This window comes from Sapajus apella, unplaced genomic scaffold (genome assembly GCF_009761245.1).
Source record: "Sapajus apella isolate SASKATOON/1434 unplaced genomic scaffold, GSC_monkey_1.0 scaffold2, whole genome shotgun sequence".
Lineage (NCBI taxonomy): Eukaryota > Metazoa > Chordata > Mammalia > Primates > Cebidae > Sapajus > Sapajus apella.
In genome coordinates, this window is record NW_022436942.1 from 64,239,157 (window position 1) to 64,261,892 (window position 22,736).

A 22,736-nucleotide genomic window follows, 5' to 3' on the forward strand; every position below is an offset into this window, starting at 1 on the left:
ATCACAAAATCCTTGTGTCTAGTATGTATAAAGAACACTTACAACTCAATAATATGAAGCTGACTATCTTAGTTCATTTTCTGTTGCTATAATTGAATATTTGAGACTGGGTAACTTACAACAAAAATGAATGTATTTCTCACTCTTCTGGTGCAAGAATAGGAAAGATCTCAAACGAAACTAGTTAAAGCACTGACATGCCACGACTGCACTGCAAACTTGAAGGATAGCTTACCTCTTTCAATCTTTTCCTTCACTTTGAAATCCCCTTCTCAACAGGGAGTACTCCTATTAGCTCCGACGTAGCTTCATGGGCAACATGAACCCACCATTCTAGATCCCTAAAGGACCTGAGCATGATTATAAGTTGCTTCTCTAAAATGGGATGCAACTTCTCCCCAGCCATCCATGTCTCTCTCCTTCATCAAAATAGTGTTCAGCTACACGTGTTTATGAGAAGCCAGTCTAAGCAGAGCCCATTTCCAGGGACCATCTGTACTTCCTAGCAATTGAACCCACAAGCATGACTTTGGAGATGACCAGCAGGGCTGGGTAAGAGGTCTGCATCTGGCTTTCTGCTCTGCACACGTGCTTTGTCTGGACTCCAAAGCCTGACAGCTGAAACTTCTGGAACGCCCTAGGCACTGCTGAATCAGATGTTTTTCAGCCTCAGTGATTCACAACTTCCAACTTGCAGAACATTCTCAAGCTAGCTATTTTTTGGAGTCCCTTTTCTCCAGCTGTCTCCAAAATGAACTGTCCCCAGCCCTGAATTTCACTGACAGTGAGGTATTTCTCTGGAAGTCTTGTTGGGGGCCATGCCGGTGTCATCGCCCTGTACTGGGCTTTGAAGACATGATGACCCACTGATTTTTATGTGACAAAGTTGCTGTTGCAGTGACTGACCCCAGGCAGGTCCATTCAATGGGATGCAACTACTCCCCAGCCATCCATGTCTCTCTCCTTGAGAGACCAGGTTGCTTGAGGTCTCAGTCCTCTAGAAGCAGGGTCCCCTGAGGCACCGCAGCACAGGAGAGACCATATTGAGCCCTGTTGGAATATGTGTATGCACAGCTTTGGACCGCCAGTGAAGGCTGGCTGTCTCCTTCACTGAACTCTGAGCCACTGCATGTGCTCAGGATGAAGAGTCCTCCATCCCATCCCACAGTAGAGTAGTTGAGAAATATGAATCATTCTATTAATTCCATCTGCTGAGACTGGAGCTTCTAGAACTTCACATCAATGGGGTATTGGGAACAGTTGCTCTCTTCTCCACGTTTGTTTGGAGAATGCATTGATTTGGACAACTGTCTTTGTTCCTGATATCTGCCAAGCTCCTGCAGGAAAATGCTATTTATATCAACAGAGATGGCAACAGACTGGGGCTTACTGTCAAGGAGACTGAGTTGTAGAAGGATCATTCCTGATTCCTAACAGAGCAACTAAGAGCTTGGGCTTAAAAATTAGTCACCCAGGCCCATATTTGAATCCAGATGCACATTTAACAGTTGGTCGACTTGGGCAAGTTACTGTACTTTTCCAAAAGTCTTTGCTCATCTGTAAAAATGGAGATAAGGGAACATGAGGAACCTTCAAAGAGATAATAATATGCAAAGGGTAGGCACACAGACTGCTGCCAGGAAGCACTTGGTTAATACTAACAATAGTTACTTTTCTTAATGGTAAGTGTTCGCCCCGGGAAGCAAAAATAAGCTGTGGCAGAAACAATGCTAAGTGTTCATCTGATTCCATTTTAGTTTTCACTTTTTAAGTACTATAGACTTGAGGACTATCTGTGATTAAGTTGAGATCAGATGGCTGAGTTCTGTCCAGTGGGAAGTGGGCACAAATGAGGCACACTACATCTAGGCCTTATCTTCAAAAGGTTCTGACTTCTGCTCTCTCCTTCATTTGCACAGCTAGAAATGAAGAACCCAGAGATGTCAGAACTACAGGATAGAAGCAGCTCAGGTGTTTGAGTACCTGCTTAGAGGTGACACGGAAAGAGAACAGCCCAGCTCTAACTGGACTTGGTGGGAGTGAGCAATTGTTGTTTATTACATTGAGCCATTGACATTTCAGGGTTTGTTACTTCAGCATAACAGCTTGTCCAAATTAATTCACAAACAAAAACTAGTACAGGGAGTGGATGGAGAACCAGATGGTCAAGATACAATGGAAATTCACAGCCAGGTAGAGAAAGGCAGTATAAGTTTTTCATCAGGAGGAGGATAACTCACGATTTCACAAGAAAGTTGATGGCAAATTTCCCATGCAACTTCCCACTGGAACCAGACAGTTGAGCCAGAGGGAGACATGGCTTGTGATGTGAAAGCCCCTTTGTCTGCATTTTCTGGTCTTCGTATAGCAACACTATTCCACTTCCACACCCCAAACTTCACATGATTCTGTAGATTAAGAACATCCTTTCCATAAATTTCAATAAATTGGCAGTGAATTTCTGCAGCGGAAACATATTCTCATTTAAAACTGCACATCATGGCATGTATCTTCGTCTGGGAACCACCTGTTGAAGGGAGCAGCCATCTGTACACAAAGTCATAAATGATCACATCCAGTCCATGTTAGAACGTGGCCACACATGTTTAACAAAACATCATGCTTCCTGGATCATGGCTGTCCTATGCCAGTAGAATCAGAAATTAATCCTGTAAAGCTTCAGCTTGAAGACCCCAGGGCCTTTGCTGATACTGTTCTCTCTGCCCAGAATGTTCACTTTTCATATGGCTAGTTCTTTATCTTCAGATCTCTGCCCAAAAGTCATCTCTTCAGAGATGCCTTCCCTGAATGCTCTTTCTACAGGAGGTAGCTCCCACTCTTACTTCGCTATCTCTGCCCATATCCATTTCCTCCATAGAACTTACTATATGTAATTTTGGGGAGATCGTATATGTAGGTTCTTTCACTAGACCCAAGTAACTGTGAAACTCACCCAAACTCTAGAGTTCCAGGTATATGTACTTATAAAGCCCTTATAGTGTTTAAGTCAATTTCAGATGAATTTTTTAATATTATAGCTGATTTTACAGCTAAAATCTTCCTAACAAATATATCTCCACTCTATTGTATTACTACTGTTGTCTTCTCTGATATTATCTGTATAAATTTAAAATCTACTATGTGCCAGGCACCATTTTAGGTATTTGATTTCATTTAATCTTCACAATAACTCTAAAAATTAGCTATTATTGAATGCTATTATATGGATGGGAAATTGAAGCCCAAAATGTGTAACTAACTAATATCGTTGGCTCTGCATTCCTTCCTTTGGGGAGCTGTCCTCCCACATGCTGTGTGATTCCATGTCATTCAAATATACCATGAGGTGGGTACATGATCCAGGCTGGCCAATCACAACACTTCTCCACCCGGACTTCGTGATAAGCCAAAAGGAGACACATGACCCAAAAAAGCCAGTCACAGTCCTTCCTTGTCACATAAATGCTAGGACATTAAGAACCTCTCTGGCTCCAAGATCACACACTAAAATAACATCATAACCCTGCTTTGGCCATGAGCTATCTTGCTGCCATGTAGACAGCACCTGCCTAAGAATAAAGCCTCATCCAGGAAAAGTGAGTGAAAAAGAGGCCAATGAGATCCATTGAACTCCTGGATCCAACTGTGCCTGAGACACACACTTGGGCTTCTCGGTTTCATGAAGCAGTAAACATGGTCTGAGTGGATTTCTGCCATTTGCTACTGAATAAAGATGGAGTGGGCATCATGTAGAAGCTTAATGCATGTTAGTTCTCTCAACTTTCCTCCTTAAAGTGAGTACTGCCCATTAACCCCACAACAATTGACAGCATGTCAACTGCTGCCACTCCAGGAACCCCTATTTTTTCACTGCCCTTACTGTGTCACATTTGGTCCAGCCTCTAGGCCATGCACAGGCTATTCTTTCTACCCGGATACAGAATTGTATCTTTTCCAAGGGCCACATTTTTAAGCAAATGTACTCCACAAATGACAGACATCCCTTCTAACTGCAAATGACTACCCATTTGCTAGTGGTGGCAGGTGCTGAAGCAAGAATTAAAAGCCCACAGGCCTTTAAATGTCCTATTTTAAGTCAGTGAATATTGCCCTGCAAAGAATTGTTTCTCATTCATGTTGAGTTTTATACTCAAGGTAACTTCATAGAATCTCTCTCCTTCCTTCTTCTTTGCAGCCCTGTTAGAGTTGGGTAAGAGAGCAATTAATATGCCCATTAGACAAATGAGAAAGCTGAGTTCCAAAATGGTGTAGCAACTTGACTCAGTTGCAATTATCATCAAGTCCAGGCTGAACTTGGAATTCTTCCCACCTGAGCCCAACTTGAGAGTCCCCAACATGTTCTAATTTGGCAAGCCACAATTATAAGCATTCATTCCCCAACCTCCTACTGTACCCCACACCTGGTCAATTTGGACAACTAAGCCCTACCAGATTAGGTTGCCAGATAATATAGAGTATGCCCAGTTAAATTTGAATTTCAGACAAATAATTTTTTTTTTAGTATAAGCATGACCCAAATATTACAGTGGAACACACTTACTCTAAAAAATTATTCATAGCATATGTGAAGTTCAAATGCAACTAGGCATTCCATAGTTTTATTTGCTAAATGTGACAATGCAACATCAGAGGTTCTTCCAGTAGACTAGAAAAGGGGTGCACCTTGGAATTTCTTTGGAAAGTCACTTTTCTTGCATGGATCTTACACTACTACTATTCTGTGCACAGCATGACTCCCTAATGTTTGATACTAGGGTAGGGTTTGATGTCATTTGATATTATGGCCAGGATCCAGGAACTTTTCAATATTGCTCTACGATGCACCTCTCCTTCCAAGAGCTTTCTGGAGGGTCTGTTTGCACAAGAAACAATGGCAAAATGGGACTCAAGATACTATGTCATTCTAGGCAGAGCAGTGAGTGGCCTTCCCCGTTAGGAAATCATGACCCACTGATGTTGGACTCTGATTAATCCCAATCAGATTAGCAACTTCCTGCCCTTGGGATATAGAGGAGTGCCTAGGGAAAGGGCAGGCACAGGAAACTGAAATGTGGGGAGACAGCGTGGCTGTTAGCCTTTGATGACGTCTCCATTTCAGAACTAAGGAACCTGGTGAGTAGTTTCTTTTGGAAACCAAGACTGAGAACATGTAAATTTGGAAGCTATGGGGTAAGCCAAGGTGGGCTCCACAGTCAGGGAGGAGAAGGCCAGGCTATAAAGGGGAAGAAGAAAGCTGATATGCAAAGAGAGGCAGAAAAGAGGGTACACTGTCCTCTTCAATCCACCGCTCCAGTTCTTAATTCCAGCTGCACTGCAAGCTGCATTTCCTCCTCTAAAAATGTCAAATAAATTCTCTTTTGTGCTTAAGTTCACTTGAATAGGTCTCTGTTACTTATATTGATTCTATCACTTACTTGACTAAGAAAAACCACCAAATAAAGAAGCAAGGTCTCCATTCGGTTCAGTTCATTGCAATTTATTTAATTTAAAAATAAAAACAGAAACAAAAACCAAAATGAAACAAAAATCAGTGTGCAATGAAAATACAAACACTTTGGGTGGTTATCCAGCTTTTTTTCCCCTGTAGGCTGTTCTGGGCTCAAACCAATCAAATGAGTAAAAACCAATTTTGACGGGAGCCATAAACCATGTTGCACCAATTAAATTACACCAATATATTATTATAATACCTTTGAAATGCCTTTCAGACCAATAAATAAAAAAGACAAATTCAAATAAAAAAGTCAACTTTTTATTACCAAAACAAAATAGAAATTAAATAAAAGTCACAACACGGATTTTTTTTTAATGTGCAGTCAAGTTTCTCTCTCTTTTTTTTTTTTTCTTCTAGGAATGATACCATGCCAGTAAATCCCTACAGAACATTTCCAGTTTGGCAACAAGCAGTCAGTCGATCATTCACATTTGTACTCAAGACAGCAGGCCTGGGCAAAACTCGCCTGAATTTCACCCTGAAAAGTGCTCCCCATCATCTGAATAAGCAGCACCTGGTAACAGGGATAGCAATTCAGAGGGTACTTAGCATTTTCATTTCACCTGGGGTCTTGAAGCACTTCCTGAAAACTGATCGTGCCTTGAAATTTACCTGTAAAAAGAAGAATAATTCTACCCCTTTGGCAGATGCGTAAACTAAGACGGTGCAAGGCCCACAGAAGCAAGGAAAGGACCAGGAGAGCTGACAGCCAATCTCCTGCTTTGTCCACTAGGTCATAAAAGTGTCTCTCACTTGTAATTCCACAGAATCGAATAAAGCGTAACTTCTTTGACTTGGATTGGCTGGCAGAGATGACAGGACTTAATGATGAAGCAGGGAGCTGCTTTTAACGGCCTTTCCCTCTATTGCAAGTTTTTCCTTGAAAGGACAGTCGACATTACACCTAGAATTAGAGGATGTTTGCAGAGTGTCAGAGCTAAGCAGGGCCTCAGGGACGAGCTAATTTATCCCTCCAAGCCCTCACTGGAAGGAAAACTTAAGCCCCCCAAATAATGCAGATGCCTAAGGCCACCTGTGACTTAACTCAGAGTCTCTGCCTCTGAGTGGAGGACTTTCTCTGCCACAGTCCTCTGGCTGAATTTCCTGACAAAAGAGAACAAGCCTTTGGGGGAGGAAGAAAGGGGTAGACTGACTTTCCTCAATAGTGTCATTTTTACTTAAAGACTAGAATGATGGAAAATACTAAACAGACTCAATCACTTGGCAAAAGGAAAGAACACATCAACCAGTAGGTAGGTGCTAGATCTAAGTCATACTGACAGCTACAGACATGGCCAGCTGCCATATGCAAGGGGCCAGCAGGGCAGCAGCATAGGCTGTTCAGAAAAGACTGCATGAAATGAGGCAGGAATTAGGGAGCTCAGAGTTGCAGGTAGCCCTCCATGCACCCACACCCCACCCCCACAAACACATACAATTTGCTATCTACAGATTTTTTTTTTCCCTTTTAACCTCTATTAGAGTTCAGGAAGGAGATGGAATTGAATGAAAGGAAACTGAGCAGCTTCCCATAACACTGCTCAGCTCAACCTGAAGGAATGCACAAGTCAAAACGCCAGAGCCGGTGGCAAGGGGAGAAACTGAACTGTCTCCTTAAGGAAAGGGCAATTCCATTCTAACGCACTGTCCTAGTGCTGTAAGGTGAATTCTCTCTCATCTCCCTATGAATGACTGTTTGTAGGTTTTTCCAAAGATGTTCCCAAGACCAGTCCTCCTATCTACACGGCTACCAGAGGTGGCCATCTTGAAATGAGTTCAGTTTCTCTTGGCCAGCAGAATCTGAAGTCATCCCAAAGAGACCAGGCAGTCCAAACCTAGTATCCTGAAGGTGTCCCATGGTTGGAGTGGCATCTTGTCACTTGTGATCTGGGTGTTTAGAAATTATATATCTAGTTTTTTTTGTTGTTTTTTTTTTTTTACTCTTTAAGAGTCCTGCCGCACCTCTTTTCTGCCTCCTCCAGAACCATCTGGGTGACATCTAGGAAAATGTTCCCTCTCTGACATGCTTCCTCCCAACCCCCTGCACTCTTTCAATACCTTTTTCATTTAAATAAATGGAACTTTCTTTTCCCCCAAAGCCAGGAGTTCATGTCAAAGTTTAAAACCATGACAGAATACTTAGATTTGGGGGGGAAGCACCTTCTACCTGATTTTCCTTTTCTCATCCCAATAACCCGCCTACACGCTAACTCCCTAGAAGCAAACTCGTCTACCTCTGAAGATGCTACACTCAGTGGATGGGGAAACCATTTGTCTTTGGTGAACAGAGCCAATAGTTGATTCAGGTTATCCTCTGGAGACTGTAGACAGTATCACATCCAACTCAAAACATCCATGCAGGTGAGAACCCAAGAGGCAGCATTCCAGTTAATACTGAGAAAGACAATGACAAGGTGCCCCTTGGTGTGCATCAACTTCCATTCATCTGTGCAAAGATCACAGACCATCTTGTGCCCTATCATTACAATAGTTTTGACCTCTGACACCACCATCTTTTTCCCTGTCCACCCTTGAGAGGTTGTGCTATACAGCAAGGCAGACATCAGAAAAGAGGAGGTGAATAGAAAGAAGCTAAATCACCATGGGTTGACTCTATGTCCTTAGCAGAGTTCAAAGCATTCTCTCTCTGACCAAGGCCCTGTCATCAAAGTTGAGTGGCAAATTAATAAATGCCTCGCCAGTGGCACAAAGGAGTTAACACAAATCCCACAGAATGCCTTAACCCAATTCCCAGGGTTTAGCCAGATCAAAGATGACAGCTACATAGCATTAGTGCTACTGCTTCCCTTCCCTTGTCCACGGTAGCCATGACTAGTCAATCACAGCACTCCCTCCCCATGGTGTTGGCCACTCACACCAGCACAACTGGCAGCCATTATTAATTGATCATCACCTCAAGCTCAAGTTGCTGAAATCTACTTGCCAGCTCCATGCAGTCAGACCCAGCTTGCTAATGCAAGGAGAAAAGGGGCAAGTTCTTTGGGCTCACCCAAAGCAGACAGCCCAAGTGTCTCCTGCCCCTCCTCAGAAGCATTTGGATAACTTCTAAGGAAATCCTCCCTCCCCATGTGCTTCCACTCCACCCACTAAGCCGGTCAACACCACCTCCCCTGGACAGCTGGTCCTCTAGGAGGTGCCATAAAGCAAATGCCAAATAGGGCCCAAATTCTGACTGACAGTTGGCAGAACCGGCAGAAGAGCCCACTTCTCCCCTTTAGGTGTTGGCTCAAGGCTGCAAACTTGGCCAAATGAGACAGTGCCAATCCTTTTTCAGTCTGTTGTCATGGCCAGCAAAGAGGTAACCAGCCTATGAGCCCATCTTGCTCCCCTTCCTCCCTCGTACCCCTGCCTGTCCCCGGCGCCCTGGAGTGCTAGTTGAGCTTGCTGCAGATCTCCAGCGCTTGCTTGTAGACCTGAGTCACATCATCCATGTCTGTGAGGAGGGAGAAGCTGCTGTCTGCCCCCCGGTTCCGGTACCGCTTCAGGTACTGGGGCCGGGGCCGGTTCTGGAGCCCCTCAAAGTCCTGGATCTGGAGGAAATTTTCTGCAGAGACGCAGCTGCGGATGCACTGGCGGGCAGGGCGATTCTCCTGCAAATCCAGCAAGTCGAAAGAGTCACTAGACAGCACACTGTCATCGCTGATGACACTGGAAGGACGGCTATAGCTCCGGGAGAGGCCCTCAGCAGGGACGCCAGCCTCCGACAGGGATTCCAGTGTGGGCATTTCAGGGCTGACCAGGGCAGGGTCCATGACACCCGCTGAGTACTTGCTGCTGTGTTTCAAGATTCCCTTCCTCCGGCAGGAGAGACTATGGGAGGTTACCCTGGCTGGGTCCGGGGGGCTGGGGGAAGGGATGCCGCTGCCCATCACATCATTGCTGTCCAATAGCTCTGAAGACTCGCTGCGCTCTGGAGAAGAGTAGTAACCCGATTCTCTCTGCTGGGTCTTTTTCAAGATGCCTTTCTTGGGCATTGTGGCTGACTGCTTGGGGCTGAGTTTTCCAGGCACCTCTGCCTCTGGTGAGCTTGGGAGGAGCACACCAGTCCTGCACAAGTCCTGCTCCATCTTGAAAGTAGAGGGTAAGGTAGGACCAACCACTCCTTCAATGAAGCCGGTGCTGTGAGAGCGATGCTCACTGTTACTTCGCTTCTTCAGGATCCCCTTGGGCCTCTTTGAACTCAACTTGGATGGGCTTTCAGGCACTGCATCCTGACCAGACTGGGCAAAGTCATTCTCTTTCTTGGATTTCTTCAGCGACCGCTGCCGCTCTAGCATGACCTCAGATGTCGCGGGCTTGGCCAGGCCCTTCATTTTGGCATCAGCGTCAGCCTGCAGCCCTGTGGAACGGTGGTGCCAGTCAATGATCCGAGCCAGGAGTGGGGACTCAGAGTCATGGAGGGCATCGCAGTCACACACGCTGCTCTTATAGCCCCAGTTCACCCACCAGTGGTTGGCAATGTCCTCAATAGTGGCCCGGCGATCAGGGTTCACCATCAGCATCCATCGAATGAGTCCTCGAGCATCTAAGGAACAAGGGACAAAAGGAATCAGGCATTATGTAGGAGCTTCTGGCTTTGTGATAGTGGGACCCTCCAGGAGTGGAAAAAGACACACACTCCCTTTAGGAAAAATCCATCTGAAGGCCTGGTCCAGCCACACTATGGAGCACGAAGCCCCAGCCTTTCAGACCATCCATCAAAAGCGTAATCAAGACTCGGAACCACGGGCCAGGGTGCCATCACATCCTGGCATGTTTTCCTATGAGTAAGGAAATGTCATAGAGCTACTAAGCTTTTCATCATCTCAAATCTTTAGAAAATGTGGAAGGTCAGGTAACCAAGAAAGAATCCAGACTTGACCCTGAGAGGCGCCCCACCATTCCTTTGGTGAATATCATTTTGCCAGAAGGAAAAACAGGTGTGGATCATCATGGCTTTCTTTATTCCTCCAAAGGTGGGCTTGTATAAACACACAGCACCTGCAGTCACTGGGAAAGCATGCCAGAGACAGAAGATGGAGCGTGGCTCAAAGGTACGTACATGACATCCCTTAAAGGGATACTAAGAAGACCACAGGGACCAACTGACTCTCACAGCTTACAAACTGACTTTTGGGATCAAACTGTGTTCCCCCAATTGGGATGAATTATATTCTGGGAAGCTGCCACTTCCCCTCAGCTGCTTATGTAGGCAAATGAGAAGCTGGCAAAGGCCCAGTAATAGGGACTGGGGCAAGAAACACCCCTGAAAATACCAAGATGATCATCCTCAGTCATACAATAAATATTTCTTGAACCCCTACAATGTGCCAGGAACCCCACTGGCATCCGTTAGCTGGTAAGGCAAAGAAGAAGTGGTCATTCTGAATTTTTCCAAAAAGAACAGACTGGCTTATTGAAAAAATTATATATACAGAGAGATCATGCATATCTGTATCTATATCTATATATACACAAACAACAGGCTAGCCTCAGTATCCACAGTCTGTATTTACAAATTTTCCTACTCACTACAATTTATTTGTAACCTCAAAATCAATACTCACAGCTCTTTTGCAATCATTTTTGCATATACACAGAGCAGCAAAAAATCTTCAGCTTTCATACTGTTATACAAAGTGTCCTTTTCTCAGTCTATTTAGTGTTGTGTTTCTCACATTTTTTTGGAATTTTTATTGGTGATTCTGCTATTTTAAATGGCCCCCCAAAAAAGTGCTGAAGCACTGTTTGGTGTTCCTAAGCTCGAGAAGGCTGTGATGTGCCTCACGGAGAAGATAAGTGTGTTAGATCAGCTTTGTTCAGGCATGAGTTACAGTGCTGTTGGCCATTGAGTTTGATTATTAACGAATTAATAATGTAGATTAAATAAGGTGTTTTTTAAAAGAGACACACATAAGCCCAGGTTATATATCAATCAGTTGACAAAAATATTGTGAGCAGAGGCTCTCAGGAACCTAACCCTCTATTTCCCCTAGGAGCAATGGTTCAGTAATCACAAATTCAGCATTTGCAGCAACTTTTTAGAACAAAACTACTGTGAATAATGAGAATCAATTGTGTATGTGCCGATATATAGATATGCATATATATAGTATGTATGCAAATGAAGTGCCAATGTTAACTTCATTTGCTAACAAAATGACCAACAGTGGCCAGCTGTACACAGTCTCTGCACAAGCATGATGCTCCCCATCAAGAGACAGAGCTCATGACCATGGTTGTCTTGACCAATAGAACACAGAAGATGTGACACAATCTGGGCACAAGCACGGACATAGCACTGGCAATCTGGCCTGGGCAACAGAGCAAGACACCATCTCAAGAAAAACAAATTTTTTAAACAGAAAGGAAGCTCAGCAGCTTCTGGTTCCTCCTTCTTAGAGCCCCAAGCTGCCACTGTAGGGTGGCACCTCAGAGGGCACCAAGGAAGGTCCACCATTTAGCCCCAGCAGTGGCTCCAGCTGCCATCTGCTTACAACTGTAGGAGAAACCCCAAAGCAGACGAGAAGAGCCCTTCCCAACCCCCAGGAGTGACAGAGATTATTTCACAGTTGTGGAAGCCACTGAATTTGGTTTTGTGGGGTCAGATGGGATAGAGTTGTTATGCAGCAATCAACTAGACAGTGCCCATGAGCCATACCTCATGCCAGTGGCACTGTAGAGAGAGACAGAGCAGTGGCCACTCTCACAGGACTTACATTCCCGGGTGGGTGGTTTCTATGTCTACTTGGACTGGGAGGGATCCCATCTAATACCTTTCCCAAAATCTTAATTTATGGTGGAGAATCTGAATCCAAAGAGATTAAGCGACTTGCCCAGATTCACACAGCAAGCAAACTGGACTTCTAGAACGTGTGCCCTGAAAATTTCCTTTGGGAACATTTATGGAAAGCAGCCTAACAAGCCAGCTTTGCCAAGGATGATGCTTCTGGGAAGAAGAGGAAAACCAGGAGACTCCGAAGAAGGGGAAAACCAGGAGACTCCAGACAGACATATTAAAACAAAAGCAGAAAATGAGAGTAGGGTAAACAGATCTCTCTCCCCTCCACCTCTGACCCTCCTTCCGCAAGGCACGCACCTGAGGGCTGCGTGGGCTCCCGGTATTCTCCGCTGCTGATCTGCCGAATGAGGTTTTTGTGATCGAAACCATCGAAGGGCATTGTTCCATAAACGAGAGTGTAAAGCAATACGCCCAGGGCCCAGCTGTCCACCTGGAGCAGAGAGACAGCACATATAGGAGCTGGGAAACACATCCCAAGATGCCTCCCAAACCATTAGCATCACAGCCTGTGAGCAGTCACCCGCAACGCCCCCAGGAACTGAATTTAGCACCTGAAAGACAGGTTCCCACAGCAGCCTGACACCTGACAGCAATGCAGCTGGGACCTGCTTCAGAGCCTTACCTTTCCATTCTGAACAGAAGCCAATGGTCCCAACTAGTAAAGAGCTTTCTTATATAGATTATCTTTTTAAATCCTCACTACAATTTTGTGAAGCATCAGAGCCGGGACTATTTTCAGCCCCATTTGACAGATGGGGATGGGAATACTGAGGCCACAAGAACTTAAATGGTTTCTCCAGAGGCCCTGCCCCTGGAGGTAAAACTGGGATGTGGGGCTCTTCATTTCTAATCCAGGAATCAATTCCTTCCTGCACTTTGTTCAAATGAATCAGGAATTACAAACCGAAATGGTGTTAGAGCCAAGCAAACAACAGATATACACAAAGCAAGAAAGGACTGGGGTTATGACATAGAGTGCTGGGGACAGCAGATTCACCCATCCAGGCAGACAACCTCGCCTATGCTAACTGCTGCCAGGTAGCAATGTGGACCCAGCACTGCTAGATTCTTTGGTTTTTCAAGAAGAGTCAAAAACCAAACTTTTATATGAAATCTCCAATTATTACATGTTTGTTCAATTTTTAAAATCAAAACTAAGATGGCCAAATAAAGGAGTTTGTTGACCAGATCAAGAGCTGCCAGCTTGTAACCTCAAAAACAGGTCATCAAAGACCAAAATATTCATGAACTACGAGAAATTTAGTGTTGAGTTTCTACAAGCTCGTAAATTGAGTTCTATGCTCCTCCCTCGCATTCTTATTTTAGAAAGACTTTCTCTTCATTGCAGTTGATAGATGGTCTTGGCATCCTTCTCTTTACCCTTCAGCCCTGCCCCCAAACACTCTCAAACAGATAAATATTTGAAAGAAAACATTTCAACACACTGAGCAGCTGCTATTTAAAGGATACTGAGTGGATGAATCTCTCTGAAAAGAGAACCATCTTTCAAAAAGAATCACCACTCACAACTCACTTTTTTTTCAAAATAAAATTTCCACATACCCAAATCTTACAGTGGCCCTTGAAAGCTCTAGGCATGTAGAGAAATGTATTTCTCAGGAATTAGAAGAGGTCGTTAAAATGTATGTCCTTAGTTAGATATATATGCTGACAAAAATATATACAAAAAAGATATTCACTCCAGAGTGAGGGAATTTTTTGTCTGTCTGTTTTGATATAGCAGGGAAAGAACTAAATGTTCACATCTAGATGTCACTAAATAAATTATGGTATATTCATCAATAAAATGTCATTAAAATCATGTTTTTAAAATGAATTTGGAAAGTGGCACAAGATAGTTTTTATAGTAAAAGGCAAGATGTATATATATGTGTCACATATGTATAAAAAGGGCAAAAATTGGTCTCAATTATTTTTGAAATGCAGAGATCTACATTGGAAAAAGTTTAAAAGTCACAAAAGTATTAAGTGATTAGGTTTTGTGGGGGAATTGCAGATACCTTTATTTTCCCCTTTAGGCTTTTCTAGATTTTCAAAATTTCCTTCCAGGAGTATGTATTATTGCTTTTATAATCATATAAGGAAAAGTCTTCCTTGCTTGCTTTTTTACGCTCTGTTTTTCTAAGCATTTCTCAAATCCAATGCCCTTCTTCCTTCTTCTCCCTCCCCTCCCCAGCCCCATACACATCGGGCAAGCTGCTCACCTCTGGCCCTCGGTAAGGTCTCCCATTGACAATCTCAGGAGATGCATAGAGTGGACTCCCACAAAATGTTTGCAAGAACTTATCCTTCTGGTACAGGTTGGAAAGCCCAAAGTCAGCAATCTACAAAGAGAAGCAAGATCCAGGGAGACTTGTTAGCATTCCAGACTACGTCTGTGTTGGATCAGTTCACATCACACGGAATGGATGAGGGGCACCTGGGTGGGTCTGCCAGCTGGATCGCCGTTTTCTCTCAAGTCCTGAGTTTTCATAAAGGACCACTCAGCCCAACAGGGTCAGTCTTTCCTAGCTGCAGTCCTTGGCATCCATCACAAGTTCTACCAGATCTTCAGACTACAAGCTCTGCAACTTACTTAGAATTACTCTTTAAATGGACACTCTATTTAAACTTTAATTTAGACTAGCTCTGAGAAATCGCATTTATAAAATCATGGCTTGACGTTTCTGATGAACATTAAAGTGTGTAACTATTAATTTAAGAATTGTCCCTCTGTGGTCTACCCAATCATATTGTATTTGCAGTGGTGTGAATATCACGCTGCGGAAAACCCCTGACCTACACACCTGGGAATACCACCTCTTTATCCACTCACACCCTGATTAGAATTGTACTTTGCCTGTCTTGTGACCCAAGATGAAATGGACTAATGGACTCAGAGCACTGGGTTTTCAGTCATCACATTTCAGACCAACTCTGCTCCTATCCATCTGTTACTTAGTGACCTTGAGCTTCAGTTTACACATCAGATAATGGGAATCCATGATCCCTTTCCTGTTCTAGCTCATAGGATTATCACGAGAATAATAAGAAAAAGAAATCAATTGAGATGAGACGTTGGCCAGGCAGATCACTTGAAGTCAGGAGTTAGAGACGAGCCTGGCCAACATGGAGAAACCCTGTCTCTACTAAAAATATAAAAATTAGCTGTGCATGGTGGTGCGTGCCTGTAGTCCCAGCTACTTGGGAGGCTGAGGTATGAGAATTGCTTGAACCTGAGAGGTGGAGGTTGCAGTGAGCCGAGATTGCACCCCTGCACTCCAACGTGTGCAACGGAGCGAGACTCCATGTCAAAAACATATATATATATATGATATATATATATCAGACCGTGAATGTAAAAGTGTTTCATAACCTTCAAGTTTCATGCAGATATTTCGCCTAGCCTTGTTTCCATTGTACTCCACACTCCTTGGAATCATTCTCTTCTCCTTTGGTTTCTTGAAATGTTTTATGTGTTATCATTTATGACAGCACTTTTACATATATATGAATATGTACCTATATACATACATATATATATAGATTTGCTTTCCCTATCAGACTCTGGATTTCCTGAGGCAGCTGGCAGATTCCACATCCTTCCCTTATCTTTGTATCACCCACCACTTAGCACCTGCCCATATCCATGAAACACCTGTTGCTAGAATAGGCATATTTTGAAAAGCTCAAGAAATTAATATATAATGCAAAATAATAATAACGACTAACTTAGTTACCACTTTTTGAACAACTTCCAATTATCAGGTACTGCTCCAAACACTTTAAATTCTTTAATCTTAACAAAAACCTGATTTAAAAAGCAATGTGAATGTAGTTCATGACTTAAAAAGGTTAAAACAGTTTTATGTTACGTCCATTTTACCACAAATTTTTCTGAAAAACTCATTTAAAAGATGAGGAAATTGAGGTTTAAGGAGATAAGGTTACTTATTTAAAGAGATGAGTAACCCATACACAGCAATATAAACCCCTGTGCCTCTAAAGCTCCAAACGACAGTGCCTCCCTGCCCCTGGGTCACCTGGAGATTCCACTCCAGTCTGAGACAGCCTTGCAAGCTGAGCCCCTGTAGGTTGCCATCATTCTCCAAGCTGATTTCCATGTGAGGCTTGGAAATGGGCTGTGTGATTCGCATGCCCAGAGAGAGCCCAGTCTGAATACCACCAAGGTTCTGTTGTGGTCACAGCCCCTCAAAGAAGCCTATTTTATAAAAGTCATCCCTGAATGAATGGAATGTCATTGAAAGCAGCTGGTGTATAATCATCCTCAGAAAATGCATTCTCCGGGCTCAGATTGCACTAAATTGCCCTGAATTCCACTTTCTTATCAAAGCCCCTGACTTGCTTGCAGAAAGTTGGCTGGAAGCTTTATGAAGTGTGCCCTGTCAATCAGAAGAGGCATGGAATGGCTACACATGGGAAAATGCATTCCCTTCCTGCCTGGCAGTGCCTGAGGCACCATATGAGCTTCCAAATACACGTGCGTGTGAGAAGTAACCACTGCACATGCACACACTCACGCTGGGAGTTTTCACTCCGAGCCTGGGCAGCCTTGTTTGCTTTGCAGCCGTTCTGGAGAAGTGTGTTTATGTTACGGCCCACTCCCATCCTCACAGACTGATGTTTATCAGCCTCTCCCAGTAAAACTGTCATTGCTGCTGACACAAGATTAATAGAAATCTAGATTAGCCTGTGTTCTTGGCACTTGGATGGAAAAGCAGTATTAATCGACACACACACACACACACACAGAGAGAGAGAGAGAGAGAGAGAGAGGCTTCTCAAACCTTGAGCCATTCAAACTTGGGCTTCAGCTCTAAGATTTAATGCCACATGAAATTTATATCAACTATTGATAAGAGGGGAAATGGCCACTGGCTATGAAACCTCTCTGAAGCTTCGGTTTTCTCATCTGTAAAATAGCGTTAGGAAGAGTATCTATCCCTACTGTGTCATGGTGAAGATTAAATGACATAAAGTATGTAAAGTGCTTACAACGGTAATTGGCCCAGAGTTGGAACTCAATAAATATTTGCTTCCCAACTTGAAATCCAGAGAGTTAATTACCTTCATTATACTAGAAGCAGAGTTTATTCCAATGCCAGGGACTCTTGACAGTAAAGAAATAAAGATATTTTAGATGCCAAATAATAATCAAATAACTTTGAATCATAAAATAAAAAATTTATTCCTGTCTGGATTCTCCTTCAGTTCTCCAGATTAAGTCAAGGAGAAGGTCTCAACTGGGCACTAGTGTGTCTTCAGTATCTCTTTAGTATTTATCAAAGAGAACAGGCTTCAGGGCTAGCCTGCAGCAGCAACCAACATTAAGCTGAAATTTCATAATGCTATTTAGTTTCCATTATGCTTAGTTTTGAGCTTACCTTCTATTCATCGTAAGTGATACTGGCTTGCCATTTAAGGTAATTATTTAGGGCTTCTTTTTCAAACAGAACTTTAAAAAGTGAACTGAACTCAACAAAAATATTAAGTAAAATAGCAGTGAGGATACCGCGGAAAGGCAAAATCCTTGAAAAGGATGAAAAACTGAAATTTGAGAAATATTGATTTTAAACATCATAAAACAAAAATAATCACGTGTCAGAACTACTTTGACCTGAAAGAGCCCTAAAAGATGTTAATCCTGCCCCTGGCTCTAAAAGTGAAGCAGCTGAAGTTTTCAGGGCATAAGAAGTTTTGCTGAAGGTTGTAAAGAACAGCAGCAAGTGCATGAAGGAGCACGTAGGTCTTCCCAAGCCATACAGTTTCTCCAAAAGGACATCAGCTGTAAATGGAGAGGATGACTCTCCAGAAAGGAGGCCACTGGGCTGTAGTATTTTGCTGACACACTAGCAAGCAAGCTTTGGAGATAGGTACCTAGCCGGCATTTTGGCTTGTTGTTTTGACTGTTCCCCTGCCCTGTACTGATTCAGAACCATCTTCTGCCCCTGCCCTCCGCTATTCAGTTCAGCCTTGATTCTCGAGCCCTTAAACTCAAAGCTCAGGTCCTTAATATTTGGAGTTTTTATTGTTAAATCCTTTCTAGAGGTATTCCCTGCTACATGAAAATTGGGGTTTGAAAGATACATGAGGAAGTGATTATTCATTCACATTTCAAAAGGATTACCCTCACTACAACATGGATGACCCCTGAAGATATTATGCTAAGTGAAATCAGCCAGACACAGAAGGACACATATTCTATGATTCCATGTATATGAGGTCCCTGGAGTAGTCAAATTCACAGAGATGGAAAATCGAATGGAGGTCTCCAGGGGCTGAGAGGAGCGGGTAAGGAGTTTCTGTTTAGTGGGGACAGAGTTGCAGCTGGGGAAGATGAAAATATTTAGAAGGATGATGATAATGCTTACACAACAATACGATTATACTTAATGCCACTGAACTGTATACCTAAAACCAGCAAGTTTTATGTTATATGTATTTTACCACCATAAAAGGATTAACCCCAGAACACTGTTAATAATGAGCTCATCTGGTGAAAAATGAAGTGTTACCTTGCTGACATTAACTGATAGGAAAGGAGGCTGATGGCAATGTTAATAATTAGTGATGGTCTGGCAGTCACCTGCAGTGTTTAACAGGAAGTGTGGGGCACTCCACAGATCAGACATTTTGGGGCCAGGAGAACCTGGGGCTAACTTTGGCTGTGATGGGTGGGACCTGCCAAGTCACTGGAGTTCCTCATCTGCAAATCAGGACTCAGACTAGAGCCCACCTCACATAGGTAAGAAGAGTAGAGAATATATATGTAAAGCTCCTGGAAAGCCAGTCCTGGGATCAGCTGACTCTATAAATTACAGCCATTACGGTAAGGCTGATGGTTTGGTTGACTTAACAACTGTTTGCTAGACAAGGCAAACAGAGAACCGAGAGTACTAAAGCCACTGCCCACTAAAGGGCCAGGAGATCTTATCAGTCATTTATAACATATAACAGGCATGTCCACAGTGAGATGCTGCATCATAGGATAGGAAAAGTAAAGGATTCAGGGTTTGAATACTTGAGTTCAAATCTCAGCCTCACCTCTTAGCCACATCCAACCCAAGGCACTTTAGTTAATCCCAACCCACTCCAATCTGGCCCACGGACCAGCAGCATCAGCATCACCTGGGAACATTTCTGAAACTGAGACACTCAAGCCCCGCCCCGTATTCACTAAAACTGCATTTTAACAAGAGCCCCAGTGTATAATACACACTTGCACATCAGCCGTTCTGAGTCTACATTTCTTCACCTATAAAATGGGGTTGATGATAATCACGTCACCTACCTGGAAGTGCTGGTATCAAACCAAATAAATTGACCCATGGAAATGTTTACACCATGCCTACCTAGCACACAATAGGCCTTCAATAAATGTTAGCTCTGACTACTTCACTTAACATCTCTTAAGTCTCAGATTTATTTGTGGGAAAATGGAACTGTAATACAACCAATCACATGGCACTGTGAAAATCAGTCAGATTAAACAAGGTAAGAATTAAAATAGGCCAGGTGTGGTGGCTCATGCTTGCAATCCCAGCTTTTTTCGAGGTTAAGGCAGGAGGACTGCTGGAGGCCAGGAGTTCTAGGCTGCAGTAAGCTATGATGGTGCCACTGCACTCCTGTCTATGTGACAGAGCAAGACCCTGTCTCTAAAAATAAAAATAACAGTAGCAGCATTGCTATGTGCCAGGCACGGTTCTGTAAGTGCTACATTTATTAATGTAGTAAATTCTCACAACAACCTTATCTGGAGGATTCCAGATAGCGAATGCCAAATTTATCCTTATTTTGCAAATAAGAAAACTGAGGCACAGGGCGGTAAAGTGGCTTGCCTGAGACATTGGTGAAGAGTTGCCTTGGCTGTAAAGTGCTATATAAAGGGGAGTTATTGCTCTCAGGTGGCTGACAAGGAAATGCACTTTCTGCGTAACTCTTCGGGAAGACAGCAATTCCATCCAGGAAGACACACTCTATTAGCTCCTTTCCGGCCTTGGAGTTGATTGCTGTGGCTGTACCCACAACAGCCTCACTCCTGAGTAGCCAGGAAGTGAAAGCGGGGAGTGGAACAAGAAGCAGAAGTGAGTGTGGCTGGCTTTCATCTTCAGAGGATCTAAGCTCACACTGCCTCTCTTAAAAGAAAATTCCCACCCAAAAACAATGCGAGAAGGCTCTTAATGGAAGGCGCATCCAAGCAGCAGCTTGCATGGATGCCAACGAGCAGCCAGAGCCAGCTCACAACACACAGCCCTGGCACCCCCGCATGGCTGCTCTGGCCACTGCGACTCAGCCTGGCCATCAGCCACCAATCGCGCTTGGAGAGTCTCTCGCAGGGACAGCTGTCTACAAGCCTGCCTGCAGGCAAGGTAAGGCTGACAAAAGCATGGACCAAAACAGTGCCCTCATGTGATACACTTTTAGATAGAGGGCAAATTTGGATAGTAAGAGTAGAGGGTAGAATTAATCACGTGTTTGGCCTTTGCAGCCGAATAGCCATAGGTTTATAGCCAGTTCCATCACTTATTATCTGCAAGAGCCTCCTTGTCTGTAAAATGGATGTGATCACACCCAGCCCTGGGGAGGCATTCTGAGAACCAAAGGAAATAAGGTGCAGAAGGTCTGGCATGGGGCTCTAGCTTCCAGCAGGGGCCCAGTCAGCATTACTTTCTTTTTCTAGTCTTCATGCTGTGTTCCTGTGCTTGCTGTTCCTTCCTCTTGAAAAGCCATCATCATATTCCTTACTATCAAACTCCTACCCATTCCTCAAAACCCAATTCAATCCCTCTTCCTCTATGAAGGCTTTCTGGTCCATCCAGCTGGACAAACCCACTACTTCCCACTCAGCACTTCCACAACACATTACACAGGGTCATTTGGCCCTGCCAAGGGAGGAGGATCAGGGAAGTCTTCGTGGAAGAAGAGGCATTCAAGCAGAGCCCCAAAGAAGTAGCAGGCAAAAAGGAATGAGCAGAGCATTCCAGACAGTGTGAACCACGTATGCCAAGGTCAAGAAGCCTGAGACGGCTTGGTGGATCAGAGGAATTCAAGTCCTATACCAAGGGCCTTCCCTGACCACCCTAGCTAAAAGAGCAACTCTATTCTTCATTCTCACCCTTCACAGATTTTCTTCACTACCAGCCAATTACGTTATGTGTTTACTTGTTTATTGCTCTGTCCCCAACTGGAATTTTAAGCCCACTACAGCAGGTACCTTCTCTTCTTCACTGACTGCTATATCCTCCTCACAGCTCAATATTACTGCTAGTTCAACAACTGTTAGATCCTGGGTTCCAAGACAGATATTTGGCCATCTAGTTCACTATTAAATCCTCAGCACAGAGCCAACTACACAGTAGGAACTTATTTCTGATCAAATAAATACTGTCCAGAAGAGATGTTCAATTCCAATGCAGGAGTGGATGAGTGAATGCAGGTATGCATGGGTATATACACACAACACATGAACTGATTAATTCATGCATGGATCCAGAGCTCTCACATTCATATTATCAAAGCCCAGAAGCCGACTCTGAGCTGCCCTACTTGGCCTTGTTAAGCTTCAGAGGTTTCTATCTCATTTTGGCCCTGGCCATTCAAATCTTCTTTTCTTATCCACAGCAGCCGCCTTTCCATTGTCATAAGGGGCAGCAGGCCATTTCCCCTATGCCCCTCTACTCTGAGCCCTGGGAGCTCACCAGATTCCCAGCACTCTTGGAGGAGGTCGGCTGACCCTGGTGCCTGAACCTCTTCTCATTGTAAGACATTTTTACAGGAGCCTTCTATGGGAATTGTCGGCATTCCATTCTCCCAGAGAGTGGGCTGTGAATCTGGCCCGTTTTTTATTAATTGCAAATTAATGCTGTGCTGGGTGTCTATTTTAGTAGACATGCTTCCAGAGTACGGAATGCAACCCAAAGCAGCACATTGCTCTCATTCTTTCTGCTGACCGACTGTGTGAGTATTTTTAGAAGCCACACCCTCTCGCAGTGGCCAGATAAATAATTTCCAATGCCAGATGTGCTCTTTGCAAATCAACATCAGGCAGGGAAGGGGAGAGGAATGAGCTACATGGCTCTCCCTACCATTGCAGCGACATGTGACAAGTTTAAACCAGTAGCGTTTATACAGGCTTCCTAGGCCAAAGTCCTCCACCCTTGAAACATGGACAACCAATCCACATTTAGAGAGGCACCAGAGGGGGCTCCAAGAGAGGAACTTGCTGCTCATGTCCCGTTGGTTGGTGGCTCATCTGTTTCCAGGTCCAGACACGGATGACAGGGACTCTCTTGAGCACAGAGGCCAGCTTGTGGCCATGTCTGCCTGCCTTTGTCAGCAAGTACCCTTTCTAAATGTGTCTCAACAAAATGCTGAGTCAGGAAGCGTTGCGAATATACA

At 43.9% G+C, this 22,736-nt stretch overlaps 1 protein-coding gene across 2 annotated transcripts in view; it reads right to left on the minus strand.

Annotated features, from left to right (window-relative positions):
- Positions 1-5,598: 5,598 nt before the first annotated feature.
- NUAK1 (NUAK family kinase 1) overlaps positions 5,599-22,736 on the minus strand; it is a 76,186-nt gene continuing 59,048 nt past the window's right edge. For both annotated transcript variants that reach the window (XM_032300081.1, XM_032300089.1), the window contains 3 exons: positions 14,543-14,662; positions 12,615-12,747; positions 5,599-10,061 (listed from right to left, as the gene is read on the minus strand). In XM_032300081.1, coding sequence (XP_032155972.1) covers positions 8,908-10,061; positions 12,615-12,747; positions 14,543-14,662 — 1,407 coding nt within the window. In that variant the 3' untranslated portion in view covers positions 5,599-8,907. The remainder of the gene's footprint in view (positions 10,062-12,614; positions 12,748-14,542; positions 14,663-22,736) is intronic.